This window comes from Eleutherodactylus coqui, chromosome 5 (genome assembly GCF_035609145.1).
Source record: "Eleutherodactylus coqui strain aEleCoq1 chromosome 5, aEleCoq1.hap1, whole genome shotgun sequence".
Classification (NCBI taxonomy): domain Eukaryota; kingdom Metazoa; phylum Chordata; class Amphibia; order Anura; family Eleutherodactylidae; genus Eleutherodactylus; species Eleutherodactylus coqui.
This window is the reverse complement of record NC_089841.1, coordinates 74,955,036-74,969,091: the sequence shown is the minus strand read 5'-3', so window position 1 is coordinate 74,969,091 and position 14,056 is coordinate 74,955,036. Positions and strand designations below refer to the sequence as shown.

General features: G+C 42.2%; 1 protein-coding gene across 1 annotated transcript; it reads left to right on the top strand.

Moving 5' to 3' along the window:
• Positions 1–1,218: 1,218 nt before the first annotated feature.
• LOC136626907 (granzyme A-like) lies at positions 1,219–13,078 on the top strand. The gene is made up of 5 exons (XM_066601860.1): positions 1,219–1,274; positions 3,977–4,115; positions 5,037–5,175; positions 7,728–7,997; positions 11,268–13,078. The coding sequence occupies exons 1-5, from the start codon at positions 1,223–1,225 to the stop codon at positions 11,442–11,444; spliced, it is 777 nt and encodes a 258-aa protein (XP_066457957.1). The 5' UTR covers positions 1,219–1,222; the 3' UTR covers positions 11,445–13,078.
• The last annotated feature ends 978 nt before the right edge of the window (positions 13,079–14,056 follow it).

The window sequence follows — 14,056 nt, the reverse complement described above, 5'->3', positions numbered from 1 at the left end:
CATATATCTCCAAGATTAATAATAATAATACATAATAGGCTGAAACTAAAATGATTAACATAAGTTACACCTTTTAAGATGTTACTATAACATACAATGAAACCGTTATAAATTCAGTGAACAGGAATGCAAGGGGGGGGGGGTCTGGGAGACTGTCTTATCTTCTGTCTATCCCACCAGTACCATGCATGAATATAGAACGTTTTCGTTTAACCCCTTCACTACTTATACTGGCATCATGCTATATATTTCTAGTCTACAATGCAATAAAAGAACAACTAACTGATACATTGATCTACAATTTTCTTAACACCCACTCCCCAAAATAATCCAGGAATGGAGTTCCCACACTTACACCCAAAGGATGCTAGCCATAGTTTACTTGGTTTAAAATTGGTAGTGGCTGTGTAGGATGGATATGTAGAGTTTGATTTACCACTTCATCTGGGATGTACAGGCGTGTCGGGTCTTTCTTCAAGAAATATTGTGCTTGTACATGTATTTATTATCTTATGTGATGTTTCTTTAAAAATGGTGTAACAGTGGGAAGCAGCTCCGACGGAGTGCGGCTGATGATATGGCTAATGTAGTGGCTGAGTTTGGAGTATGTATGGTTTCAGTGCAAAGTGGGTGCGTAGGAGTTGTAGTTTTAGAACATAGTCACATAGTAACATAGTATGTTAGGCTGAATGAAGACAGTGTCTATCTAGTTTAACCTGTTTCAACCCCTCCACCCACATTTGTTGGTCCAGAGGAAGGTGAAAAAAAGAGGACAGCTGGGAAGAGCTGAGATGAAGAGCAATGGTCTACAAATTGAAGTATACTGACCTCTTAGACTAATGTTAGAGATTAGCCATTTGTATGCAGTCCAAAGGTTCAAATTTCTAGAGTCAGTCTTTACTCTTTACATTGGGTCACGGTGAAGCATATTTTATTAATAAAGCATGGACTCTTAGTTTACCTTACTGAGTTACAATTGCTCCATATCATTCATGAAAACCCTAACTAAAAGTCTTTATAGTCCATGTAACATCCCATATTATACTATATACAGAAAACAAAAGTTATTTTTACTTTGACGGCAACTTTGGTTACAATGCTTTGACTCATAAACCACAGTATGCTGATATTTCTCAGAAGTCAAACCACAAATGACACTCTCATGGTATATATATACAAATGACAGACTACTCTTCCTGAACTTTTGAGGCAATCCTTGAAAATGGAGCATCTTCTACTGCTATTTGTGTTATCCTTGTTTCATATCAATGGAAGTAAGTAAATATTGTTACATGGATAGTTTAATGGGATTTATTAATGTTCTGCATTCCATATACAGATGTATCTTTTCTTTCATTTTCTCTGGCTGAACATATCCCGAGTTAAGTGGCATGAGATGACTAGCTGTGAAAAAAACACGATTTTTGATATTTTGTCAGGAGATGTTTATCCTAAATGTTTCTACATGTAGACACACAGTGGTTGTGATGTGAGCTGCATCCAATCGAGAATTTTGCTACCATGTCCTGATAATGTATTTCATTTGTATCGTGGGATATTAGAGTCTAAAGAAATTTACAAAACATTAAAGGTGGGCGTATAGGACACCCTACTATATGCAGATCTTATTTGGTCCAGCATCTTGCGTGCTGTTGCCATTTTTGGTTTCTCCTTGACTGCTATGTTTAAAACTTTACGTGCCCGAGAGCTGCTCATTTCCGCTCCCTGTCACTTCATTTGGAAAGAAACGGACAAAGCATCAACCTAATATCTTTACTGGCAGAGAGAACTATACAGTGAGATTTCCCTCTAATAAAGTGAAGGAAGTGTATATCTGTCCTATCTGCAGGGCGCATGAACAATTAGGTGGTATATATACAGATGGTGGATGTGAAGGGGTTAATGTGCAACACTGTATCACTTTTATTATATTATTGCACTTTACATTGTATACCGTAGTAATAATTATTATGGGATGATACATTTCTCCCATAATCCCTTGCAGAACCCCTTTTTCCTCATGCAAATTAAATATAGATAGCCACTAGGTGGAGATTGATTAAGCGATTCTTCAGATGACCGTATGTGCAATTGTGCATGCTTCAGCGCAACATATTTGTGCAGTGAAAGCGGATCAATGAGGTAGGTTTGTGCACATATCAGCGCATATTAGTGTACTTTTGCGCATTCAGGTCCAGTTTACATGAGCGTGACACACCCTTTCCATGATTTAAAAGGCTGCGCACTTACTGAGATCCAGGTTTGTTCTTTTTTCTGTAGAATCGTGCCGTGTTTAGCGAAATTGCACGGGCATTGAGTCTGATTTGCACACCTCCCGTAGCTTTCTATGGGGCCCTTGTGGAGAAATACAAATGCAAACAACAATAGAGCAGGTCCTATTTTGTTCTGCAGGTGTAAAATGCGCCCATTATACGAAAATGAGAGCAAACTCATTGAATTCAATGGGTTCTATTCTCTGCAAATTGCATGGACAAATTGTGCGCATGCAAATATGGTCCTGTAAAGAAGCCCTAAAAGCATGTTCACCCTTACTAAAGGTACGTTCACACATTGTGGCTTTAGTGCAGATTTTCCAGACAGGAAAATCTCTACTGAATCGGCAACACCAAATCCACTCCAAATCCACAGTAAATGTCGTACATTTTGATGTGGATTCACCGCAGATTTCATTCCCTCATCCAGTGAGAATCCACAGCATAAACTGACATGCTACAGATTTAAAATCCCCAGCGCTTGTCAAATTGCAGATTTTCCCTGCAACATATGGTTGGGATTTCTTAAAATACGATCCACACTGCTTGTTCTATAAATACTGCAGAGTTTTGCAGCTACCGATGTAACAGTCGTTCACATGACCGGCACATTGTGAAAACTCAATCCACAGCATTGTAGTACATTGTGGTCAAGTTATCATAATGCTTTAAATGTCAAGTTAATGTTTGCTACATCTGTAAGTCAGCTGTGAAAAATCTACAGCATTCCCTACCCATGGGAACATACCCTTGGGTATATTCAGTTTTGCAGTATGCCTTGGGTTCCTTAGCATAGACTCTACCTCAAAATCCGATGTGGAAATCCAAGGCTTGCACTTTAGTACACCATTGATGTGATTGCGGAATTAGCCTTTTTTCAATGGTCAAATCCACGTGCGGATTTTCTGAAGCAGATTTAGTGCAAAATCAACATCAAGAAATGACATAGCACTTCTTTTTTTGGCCTTGTACACCGTGGCACAGGTTCATATTGAAAGTAATGGGACATTTAGAAAATGCTGAATTTGATGCAGAATATACACAGATTCTGCTTACTAATCCACAAAAAAAATCCACCATATGAACATACTCTTAGAGGGTCAAGGGTCCATTCTTGTATGATGAAACAGTGTAGTACTCTACTGCAATTTTGGTTCCCATTACAATATCCAGAATAGGCCCATCAACCCCTGAGAATTTATTGCTACTCAAGTCCAACTCTGTCCATAAGGCTGGTAGCTAAACATCTCATTGACATAGAAAAGTCACACTTTAAGGGTCTGGTAGTTAGGACTCTTACCAGTATTAATAACAAATAGGGTTCCACCATTTATTGTGGTTTACGGAAACCTGTCAGCATAAATAACCTCCTAGGATGCATTCACAATCTACGTTCTACGATTACTGTGAAACGATTTTGCCGCAAATTCACAAAGACTGCAGCATTGACCGCAACATGCAAATGCATCCTGTCTATAAGATCCATTCATTTTGGAAGAGTGGAGTCGTTTAATGGATGGCAATCACCAGGGACTGGGATCCTTCTATTCTTTAGACAGGTGGTGCCTGCAGCTGGCATTAATATGATCGCTCATTATAACCATTGGCTTAAGTGTAGAACATTCCATATTGCCACCTGCTACACAACTTGGTATGAAGTTATATATTCTATAGTAATTTGCAATATGCATCCTTATCCACAGATTTCTGCTCGGAGATTATTGGAGGCAAAGAGGCTGCTCCACACTCCAGACCGTACATGGCTTTTCTAGAACTTGAAGACTACTGTGGAGGGGTATTGGTTAAACCAAATTGGATTTTAACTGCTGCTCATTGTAAAGTGTAAGTATGGGTACCCTACCTTGAAAAACACTGCCAGTAGCACCTTAAAGGGGGTTGTCTAGGAAGAGAAAAACTTCCTTGATCCATACCAGGTAGAGCAGTGCTGGCGCCTCAACTTCTGGTGCAGTTCCGAGAGCGGGTCATGTGGTATGGATGCTTCCTCCCCTCTTGTTGTTGGGGGCATCATTGAAGTTGGCTGTCTAACTAGCTCATTTCTCTGTATTGGCCATGACAGATACAAGGGCTGGCTTATTTATTTTAATAAACCAGGCAACCAACCTCCTGCAGTGACATCACCAACAACGAAATTATACAACAGAACATAGTCAGTATAACAGACTGAGGTTGGGGCATGCAATGGGGTAAATCAGGCTGGAGGTCCGGGCAATAGCAATCAGACAAGATGTAGTCTGAACGCAGGCCAAAGTTAGGACAGGCAGAGCTCGAGAAAGCGGGTTATACATGTTTCAATATTAGTGACCCATTTTCTGATAGGAACTTTGGTTTTCATATTAACACATGTGACTATGTAAACATATAATAGCAATTGCAGTTCATTCCACATTATAAATTATATAAAGAGAATCAGATCTGACTTCTGAAACCACAATAATCAATAGTTATTAATAGTTGATGCTGAAGCCATTGCAGGTAAACTGTAACATAGTATTGCATGCCAGCCATTCAAGTGAATGGTTATCGATGGTCAAGCCGGTTCCGCCAGTCCGTCTTTACACTCTAGCTCATAGAGTGTAAAGACTTTCCCCCATGACATCAATATGCCCTAATAGAACATACGCAAAGGAATTGTCTTAGTGAGCCAACCCCTCTGTAAATATATGATGATATTGATGGTTAACTGAATTTTAATTTGCTTTAAAATGAGTCTAACTGGTTGGATTTTCCAATTTTTCTTATCAGGACAAATGATTCATATGCTATACTAGGGGCACACAACCTGAAAGATACTCATGAGCAACAGAAAATAGGAATTAAAAGAGCTATTCAGCACCCCGGTTTTGATGAGGCTCTCCTATCAAATGATATTCAGCTTTTACAGGTAAGAATTAAAACTATGAGATGTGGGTAAGTCAATGCTCAAAAACAGAGGACCAAAACTGCAGGGTGACTTAAAAGCATCCTTATTAGAGATAAGCGAGTATACTCGCTAAAGGCAATTGCTCGAGCGAGCATTGCCTTTAGCGAGTATCTCCCCGCTCGAGACGGAAGGTTCGGGTGCCGGCGCGGGGGAGCGGTGAGTAGCGGCAGTCAGCAGGAGGGAGCGGAGGGGAGAGAGGGAGAGAGATCTTCCCTCCGTTCCGGCCCGCTCTTCCCCACAGCTCCCTGCCCGCTGCCGGCAGCCGAACCTTCCATCTCGAGCGGGCAGGTACTCGCTAAAGACAATGCTCGCTCGAGCAATTGCCTTTAGCGAGTATACTCGCTCATCTCTAATGCTTATCAACTCTGCCCTATTGTCTGGGAGGTTGCAAAAAAAAGGACTGCCCAGACTAATGGAGGAGTAGGCAAGGTTCATGGGTGTTGCAAAAGTATGCTGGAAAGCAGTGCTACATGAACATATTGTGTGCAAGGCATCATGGTATCATGTCATTTCAGGACCACTCAGTCCATGTCAGGACCACTAACTCATCATGTCAGGACCACTCCTGGTCTCCAACTGTACATCTAATAAGGGTTTCACATGTGAAAAAAAGAAGTGACTTCTACAAAGAGTGCATTTACATGCAAAAAAGATTTTGCAGTGCAGTCAAAGATTTCAGAAAGTGGACAAGTATAGTTAAAACTCAGCTAAACATCTATAGCATGCTGATGTTTGTTATGGTGCAGAGATGACATGTTAACCTAATTTCCACCATCTTGAAAGTCAGCATCTTTGATACAACTTAATAATGTGTTATCTCTGAACTCTGGCACTTATCTTGCTGAGTATTATGTATAACCTGTGCGGTAACCAGGATGGGGGTGATATTCACGATGGCCATTACAGTGTGAGTCACTCCCCAACCAGCTACTCGCAATGAAATGTCGGGAGAAGTTGATGGGAAAAGGGCTGGTCTCTGCTGCCTGGTGTGCTGATATGGTGTAGTGCAAGGCCCCTGTGACAATAAGAATAGTCAGTCAGGATTGGGATAACAGTGAACTCACTTTTACTTAATCCAAAAGCACAATGGTTCAACATCCAATTGATGAGGAAACAAACTTTGTAATCCAGTCCTGAAGATGGTGGTTTAAGCACTTGCTGCCCTTTCTGCTCCATACTGCTGATGTGGGTTTCGCACCACAGTCCCAGAGTCTACAGCTTTCCTAATACACCACGTCCTCTGCAGCAACTATTGCCAAGAATTTACACTACAGAATTTATACTGGTTTACATTACATTCTATTCTATTCTCTTCTTAATTTTCTAGGTTACACTGTTTAGTGCTGATGTATTGCTATATAAGGAGTTGGGCTGTTCTATCCCTCTCTGTATCGTATTCCACTCAAGCCACCATCTGCAAAATTATATATATATATATATATATATATATATATATATATATATATATGTATATACATACATATATATATATATATATATATATATATATATATATATATATATATATATATACACATATATGGGAGAAACCTCAAGTATGTGTAGTATGTAGTGGGAGTGTCTGTTGTACAGCAGGAAGAACTTTACATACCTTTTTCTGCAGAGCCATAAGAAAGACAATTGCGGTCACCCTGATAGGAGGCCAAATTTTTACTAGACAAACGGATTGGCAATAGATTTGAATAGATTAAAGTTAGTCCTCCCAAAGGTAATCCCTGTCCTAAAGAAATCATAGACCTTTCTCCTACAGTTCTATTAGGACTAGGATAGCATTTTAAACCTACATATGTTATTCACTTATATAGTGCCAACATATTCCACAACATTCTATAGCTATTGCCATCATTCAAATTGGTCCCTGTCCCCAATGGGGCTCACAATCTAAATTCCAGATCAATCTATCGGTATATTTTGGGTGTGTGCTAGGAAACCAGAGGGAATCTACAGACAAACAAGTAGAACATACAAACTCCATGCAGATGTTGCCTTCAGTCATATTGAGCCCAGGACTCCTGCACTGCCAGGAAACAGAGCTAACCTCTGGATGATACGTTCTTTTCGTAGGTTTAGCTGAGGAGTTTTATTACTTATTAAGGGTGTTTTCTAGTGAAATATGTTATCATTGGGGTTAGACTCCCCCACAGCCCCCACAATTATCAGAACAAGGGACTCTCCTGCTGCATTGTACACCTAAAATATCTATCTAGGCACAGCAGGACACTTGTACTTGCAGTTGGGACTGATAATGCAGCTCAGCCCTATTCAAGTGCTGATCATGGGGAACCTGCTGATTGGACCTCCACCAATCACACATCTTGAAGGGAGGCCAACAATGGATTTTTTTTTAAAATCCCTCTAAACTTTTAAAAATAAGTAGTTCCTACAGTGGAGTCAAAAGTCAAAACCCAATACTGCAAATCAGCAGTGCTAAGCACCATACAAGCCGTATTCTATTTGGTCAGACTGCATACAGCATATCTGTTCTTTTTCAGTTGGAGAAAAATGCAACGTTGAACAAGTTTGTTGACGTTTTTCCATTACCAAAAGGAGAGGAGAAAATTGAAGGAAAACTGTGTAGCGTGGCTGGGTGGGGACAGACTGATCCGAAGAAAAAGGAACGATCAGAAGTCCTCCGAGAAGCTAATCTGACTATTGTGGACAATGACGTCTGCAAGAAAAAATACAACAAAACAAATCGACCTATAACCGACAGCATGGTGTGTGCCGGGCCACTTAAAAAGCGTAATGATGACACATGTGGGGTAAGTAATGCTATATGTAGGTGCATATATATTGTATAGTGTCCCTTGTTACTGTGAAGTCTATGATATTTCATGGTTTTATATTGTTAAAGAGCCTGTGCAGTTTTAAACTATTGATTGATCTTGCAGTGACCCAGACATAGGAGGTATTAAGCAGCGGGGAAGAAATGAGATGGTAGTCACAGGGGCTCTACTGCTCCTCCTGGAAGCTGTTAAAAAATGGTAGTCTATTGGGCCGCACGGTAATTCCACCCACGGCTCCTAATCCCGGGATTAGCCAGCAAAGTGGATGAGATTTTGCAAAAATTTCGTACACACGCTGCGGCCAATCTATTGCGGCCAAGCCGCACGAAAACTGACATGCAGCGCAAAATTCAATTCCGCAGCATGCCAATTCTTTTCTCGTTTTCGCAGCGGCCTCTCTCCCCTCTATGGAGAGAGAAAGCCGCAGCGGAATGCCAACAGTGAACTGCTCCAAAAGCAGTGGCTAAAGGCCGCGGGTTTTGAAGCTGTGCTTTTCCAGTGGAATTCTCGTGGTTTTTCTGTGTGGCCATTCCACGAGAATTCAGCCTTAGTGTGGTACCTCAGTGCAGTATGTTTATGATGGAAAGGGACTCCAGGAAGCAGACTTTAGATGATGAAAAAAATGTAACTCTTTATTTCAAGGAGAGAGGGTACTTGCTTCTCAATTACATTGCATTCAATTGTGGGCTTTTTCACACGAGGGCATATACGGCGCGTTTTCACGCCCAGGTGTATATACGCGCCCATGCAAGGCATTGATTTTCAATGCAAACGGCACGTAAATACGCCGGCAGCATAAAAAATAAAACATGCGCGGCCAGCGTATATACGCTCAGGCAAAACATAGTTTTTTAGATTTTGGCAGAGCGAGGGTTTTTCAGAGTGGAGCGTATTTTTTTGCTAAAAATGACGCTCACGGTCGTGTGAATGCTCAAGAAAAATGCCCAGTCAGGCGCTTATACGGAGCGGGCGTAAAAACGTAAAAAATGTCGTCACCGTATATGCACTCGTGTGAAAGAGCCCTGAGGTAGATGATGAATAGAAATTACACTTCATACATTGATGAACTTGAATTACACTCCCAGACACTGATTACTTCTGACTTCTTCTCAGGGGACTGACATTAACTTCCAGCTTTTCTCCCTGGCTTTGTCTAATGCATTAAAGATGACTGGCTAACTTGACTTTACTTTCTTTCCTTTGCTGTTCTTTCTCTCTCTGTCCTCTTGCCGGCCACTACACGAGAGGAGACTTTCGCTCCAAATGCACAAAGGTCGGAGTGGAAGCCTCCGTGCTGAGCTCCCATGTAGGGGTTGGCGCTTGAAAGAGCAGGCACAACTCCCACTGATTTCAATGAGATCTGCACTTGCAGTTACAAGTGCCAGCCACTACACAGAGGTCGGCAAGGAGGCTTCCGCGTCGACCTCTGTGTTATTGCGGCGCTGACAGCAATCGCTGGCTCAACTGATCGGTCACGGTCAGCGATTGATGACCTATCCTGATGATAGGTCATCAATAGTATTTCCCTGGAAAACCCCTTTAACTGGTCACCTTGCTGGGAGGCACATGTGCATATGATAGATGAATGGTAGAGCATGCCTTGCCCTGCAGAGTGGTGCCTGTTTTTGTGACAAAAAGTGGGGTGCGGCATGCAAGTTGTTATTGGCCACAGTGGTGCAATGCTCAAATAGTAGGAGAGGTGTGAGCAGAAGTTGGGTGCAGCCTGCAATCATGTGCTGCAATGCTCAAATGCAGATAGTCCCCTACCTGCGAACGCTCGAGTTACGAATGTCGCAAGATACGAACAATCTGTCCTGCACAGTATGATGTAATGCTGTGGCATTACATCATACTGTTCAGGGACTGGACAAGCTTCTATCAAGCCTGTCCGCGAAGATCGCGGGACACTGTGCGGTTGCTTGGCAGCCAGAAGCCTTCTGAAAGGCCCTTGATAGGTGCTCTTCATAGGCAGCCCTTTCAGAAGGCCCCCACTGCCTAGCAACCCCACAGCGTCCCGCGATCTTATCGCGGAATGCCGTTTGGAACCTCAAAATGTCAGGTGCCGGCTGTTTCTTACAGCTGACACTCGGCGGCAGCAGTTCCGACAAGCCGCGCCGCTAGTCGTAACCGTTAACGCTTTAAATACCGCTGTCTATTCTGACAGAGGCATTTAAAGTGTTAATTTTTTCTGATGAGCGTCGCGGCTTGTCGGAACTGCTGCCGCCGGGTTTCCACTGTAAGAACAGTCTGCACCTGACATTGTATGGAGTGGGATCCACCCGCGATCCTCTCCATACAAGCATTTGTTCGGACATATTAACAAGTGTACTTGCGAACAGGCTGCTGGAACGGAACCTGTTCGCAAGTAGGGGACTATCTGTAGTATGAGAGGTGTGAGCAGAAGTTGGGTGCAGCCTGCAATCGTGCTGCAGCAGAGTCCTGGAATGTGTGCAGACAGACTGGGTGCAGCTGAAAGCACTATGCTGTGTGAAAGCCCTGCAGCCTCCTGACCGGTGCAGAGTTTGTCTTGGTCAGTCCAGACTGAGCTTACAAAACTACGGTCATTGATGGTCATTGACCTGTTGTGTCGCACAAATAGACACAGGCTCCTACTTCTCTGCGGCTTTTTAAACTTTGCAAATTAACTTGTCCGTGTTAATGGCCTAATGAAAGTGCCAATCCAGCAATGTTAACTCCTTGCTGACCCTGGGTCTTGTCACTTTAGCAGCACCAAACACTCTCCTCCTTCCTGTGTTCTACCAGGATAGGTACTGAATAGAGATGAGCGAACCTACTCGGCCACGCCCCTTTTTTGCCCGAGCACCGCGATTTTCGAGTACTTCCGTACTTGGGCGAAAAGATTTGGGGGGCGCCGTGGGTGAGTGGGGGGTTGCAGCGGGGAGTGGGGGGGAGAGGGAGAGAGAGAGGGCTCCCCCCTGTTCCCTGCTGCTACCCCCCGCTCCACCACGCCTCCCCCTGCCCCCCGGCGCCCCCGAATCTTTTCACCCAAGTACGGAAGTACTCGAAAATCGCGGTGCTCGATCGAGTAATTACTCGAAACGAGTAGGTTCGCTCATCTCTAGTACTGAACCATTTAGTGCAAACAAGACTGTTTCCATTCACTGACTACAAGCACAGATCCTGAGCACTAAACATGCAGGCAGGTAATAGCAGCTTACAAATGTCAATTGTCTGTTCAGCCTTTACAATGAGCATGAAATGAATGTGTTATATGATTTGTTGCAGGGTGATTCCGGTGGTCCGTTGCTCTGTGATAAAAAATATGTGGGCATTACCTCATTTGGAGTCGCTGATTGTGGTAATCCGAAGTTTCCAAGTGTCTACACACGACTAACAGAGGATTATCTCAAGTGGATCCGAACTACAATCAGGGGCGACTATTCTGAAACAATTACAACATAATGTCATTCTCCAGAAAATGAGAGTTGGAATTGATCCAACGGGGCGGCTGCTCCACTTTTCCTTTGCTTTAGTTTTAGGAAATAACCCTCTATTGAGTGCATTCGCGGATTCTATGCTTCTAACTATCAGTATACTGGCGCTCATGTAGATACCATAATAAGCAAATGCAGCAATAATGTCAGAAAACAGACTGCATGTAGGATTACATATAAATAGATGTGTTGTCTTCTACTATAGTGTATAGTTACAGTAATTGTAATATATATATCACACCATTATAATAATTAGGTGCATCCACATCCACAGTTTGCTTAAATGGGGTTGTCCAAAAATGTGAGATTCTTCTATCAAATCTACTAGAATAAAGAGATACCCAATACTCACTTATTAAATCCCAGTTGCTCCAGCAGCAGGGATGGTTCCTACTGGCCTTTGTCTACTTGGTAGTGATGATGTGCCCGTACACCCACATAACGGCTGCAGTCAATCATTGGCCTCAGCGTGATGCTACCGTGTTTCTCCGAAAATAAGGCCCTGTCTTGTATTAATTTTTAACCCAAAAGAGGCGCTATGTCTTATTTTAGGGGGAATTCCTATTATACTTACCTAGCAGACTCAGTCCAGGTCCCTCCTACTGCTCTCCGGAGTTCCCACATGCTTCTTGCAGTCCTCGGCCGCCCGTAGAAGATCACTTCCTGGTTAAGGGATTCATAAATACCGCCTCTTGGAAGCGATGGCTCTTATTGGTTCTCAAGCGCTGCTCAGCTAATCAGTGCAGTGCTCGATAGACCAATGCAATGGCTGTGATTGGTTTATCGAGCATTGCATTGATTGGCTGAGCAGGGGTCGAAAAACCAATTACAACCATCGCATTAAGGAGGCGGGATTCATGAATTTGCTGAGCCACAGCATTGGCCAATGGATCAAGCCTGCTAGATAATGTATTCCTTTTTTTTATGTAATGCAGCTGCGGCTTATTTTCGGGGTATGGCTTACATTTCAAGCTTCCCCAAAAATCCTGAAAATTCAGGGTAGGGCTTTTTTGCAGGGTAGGTCTTATTTTTGGGCATGCAAATGCTGTGGCCATTGATTGGTTCCAGTGAGCACATGAGTGTCAATACTAAAGCAGTGTATACAAAGGCTGGTAGGACCCTACCCAATGCTGAAGTGGTGGAGGATTTAAGAGGTGGGTATTAATTATTTTTATATTGTAGCATGTTTTCTGGATTGGAAGAATTTTTTTTATATTCCCGGACAACCCCTTTAAACATACCTTCACCAAAAATTTCTCAAGTCCTATAAAGTACAGCAGTATGTTGGTACCAGAGCTGCATGATCCACCGAAGAAAGTGACTCAGAATGCCCACACATAGTTTATATAGAACAATTGTGCATCTACTTCACATAGTAATAGACTCCAGCAGTACATGATCTGGTTAATGTCAATGTTATACCGACCTCATGGGCTCGGTCCTTATGGTAGACCCTGCGATGGTCCTCGAAGAGCCTATGATAAGCCAGGCTAAACCTGGTTGCTTTTGCTTAGTAATATACAAGATTAAAGCTTCTTATAAATGATCTTCTCTTTGTGTCTTATGCCTCAGGACGTGAAGATTTATTATAAACAGATGTAAAACCGCAATACCTGCAATAAACATCATTTTTGAACCATGTCATTTATTTTTCAATGAGTAGACTTCTCACTTCTGAACTATGCAAGTGACTTATAGGGGTTTAATCATAGTATCCTTTTTTCAATACCTGCCCTTAGGTATGTGAACAGTTGAGTGAGTATCTTGCCCTGGGTGACCAGACAGTTAAGCCAATGTACGGCTTTGGGTATCTGCAGAGTTGAGTAAGTCAATGGCTTTGGGGTAAATGGGAAACATGTTCTCTTGATTGATGGTTGTCCCGGCGATCAAATCCCTACCGATCAGACGTTATCCTGTACCCTTTGAATAGGGAATACGTTTATATCGGAGGAGTATAAAAAAATACATTCCCCAAATCCTGTCACCTTCCCTAACAGCACCATAATGTAATTCATGGTGCTGTAGGGAAGTAACAGGTTCCCTTTAACCACTTAGTGACCACCCTATAGTGTTTTTACATCCTGCCGTTACATCATACTGCAGGAGCGATCAAAGAATCACAAGTTGTGGTCTACCCTGGGGACTAAAAGAAAATGTAAAAATAAGATCAATAAAGTTTTACTATTTAAAAAAAAAAGTAATGAAAGTAAAAAAAACACCTTTTGCCATTATTATAATACAATTATCTAAATAATAAAATAAAAATCCATATATCGTACTGCTGCATCCGTAAAAGTGCGATCTATCAAAGTAACACATTATTTACCCTGCACAGTGAACGTTGTCCAAAAAAAAACATATACATAAAGAATGCCAGAAATGCGCCGTAGAAACAAGATGCACCGAAAGATGGCGGAATTTCATTTTTTTCCATTTTTCGCCACTTAGGATTTTTAAAAAGTTTTTCAGTACGTTATATGGTACATTAAATAGTACCATTGAAAATTACAACTCGTCCCGCAGAAAACAAGCCCTCATACAGCGACGTCGATGGATAAATAAAGGAGGTACAAATTTTTA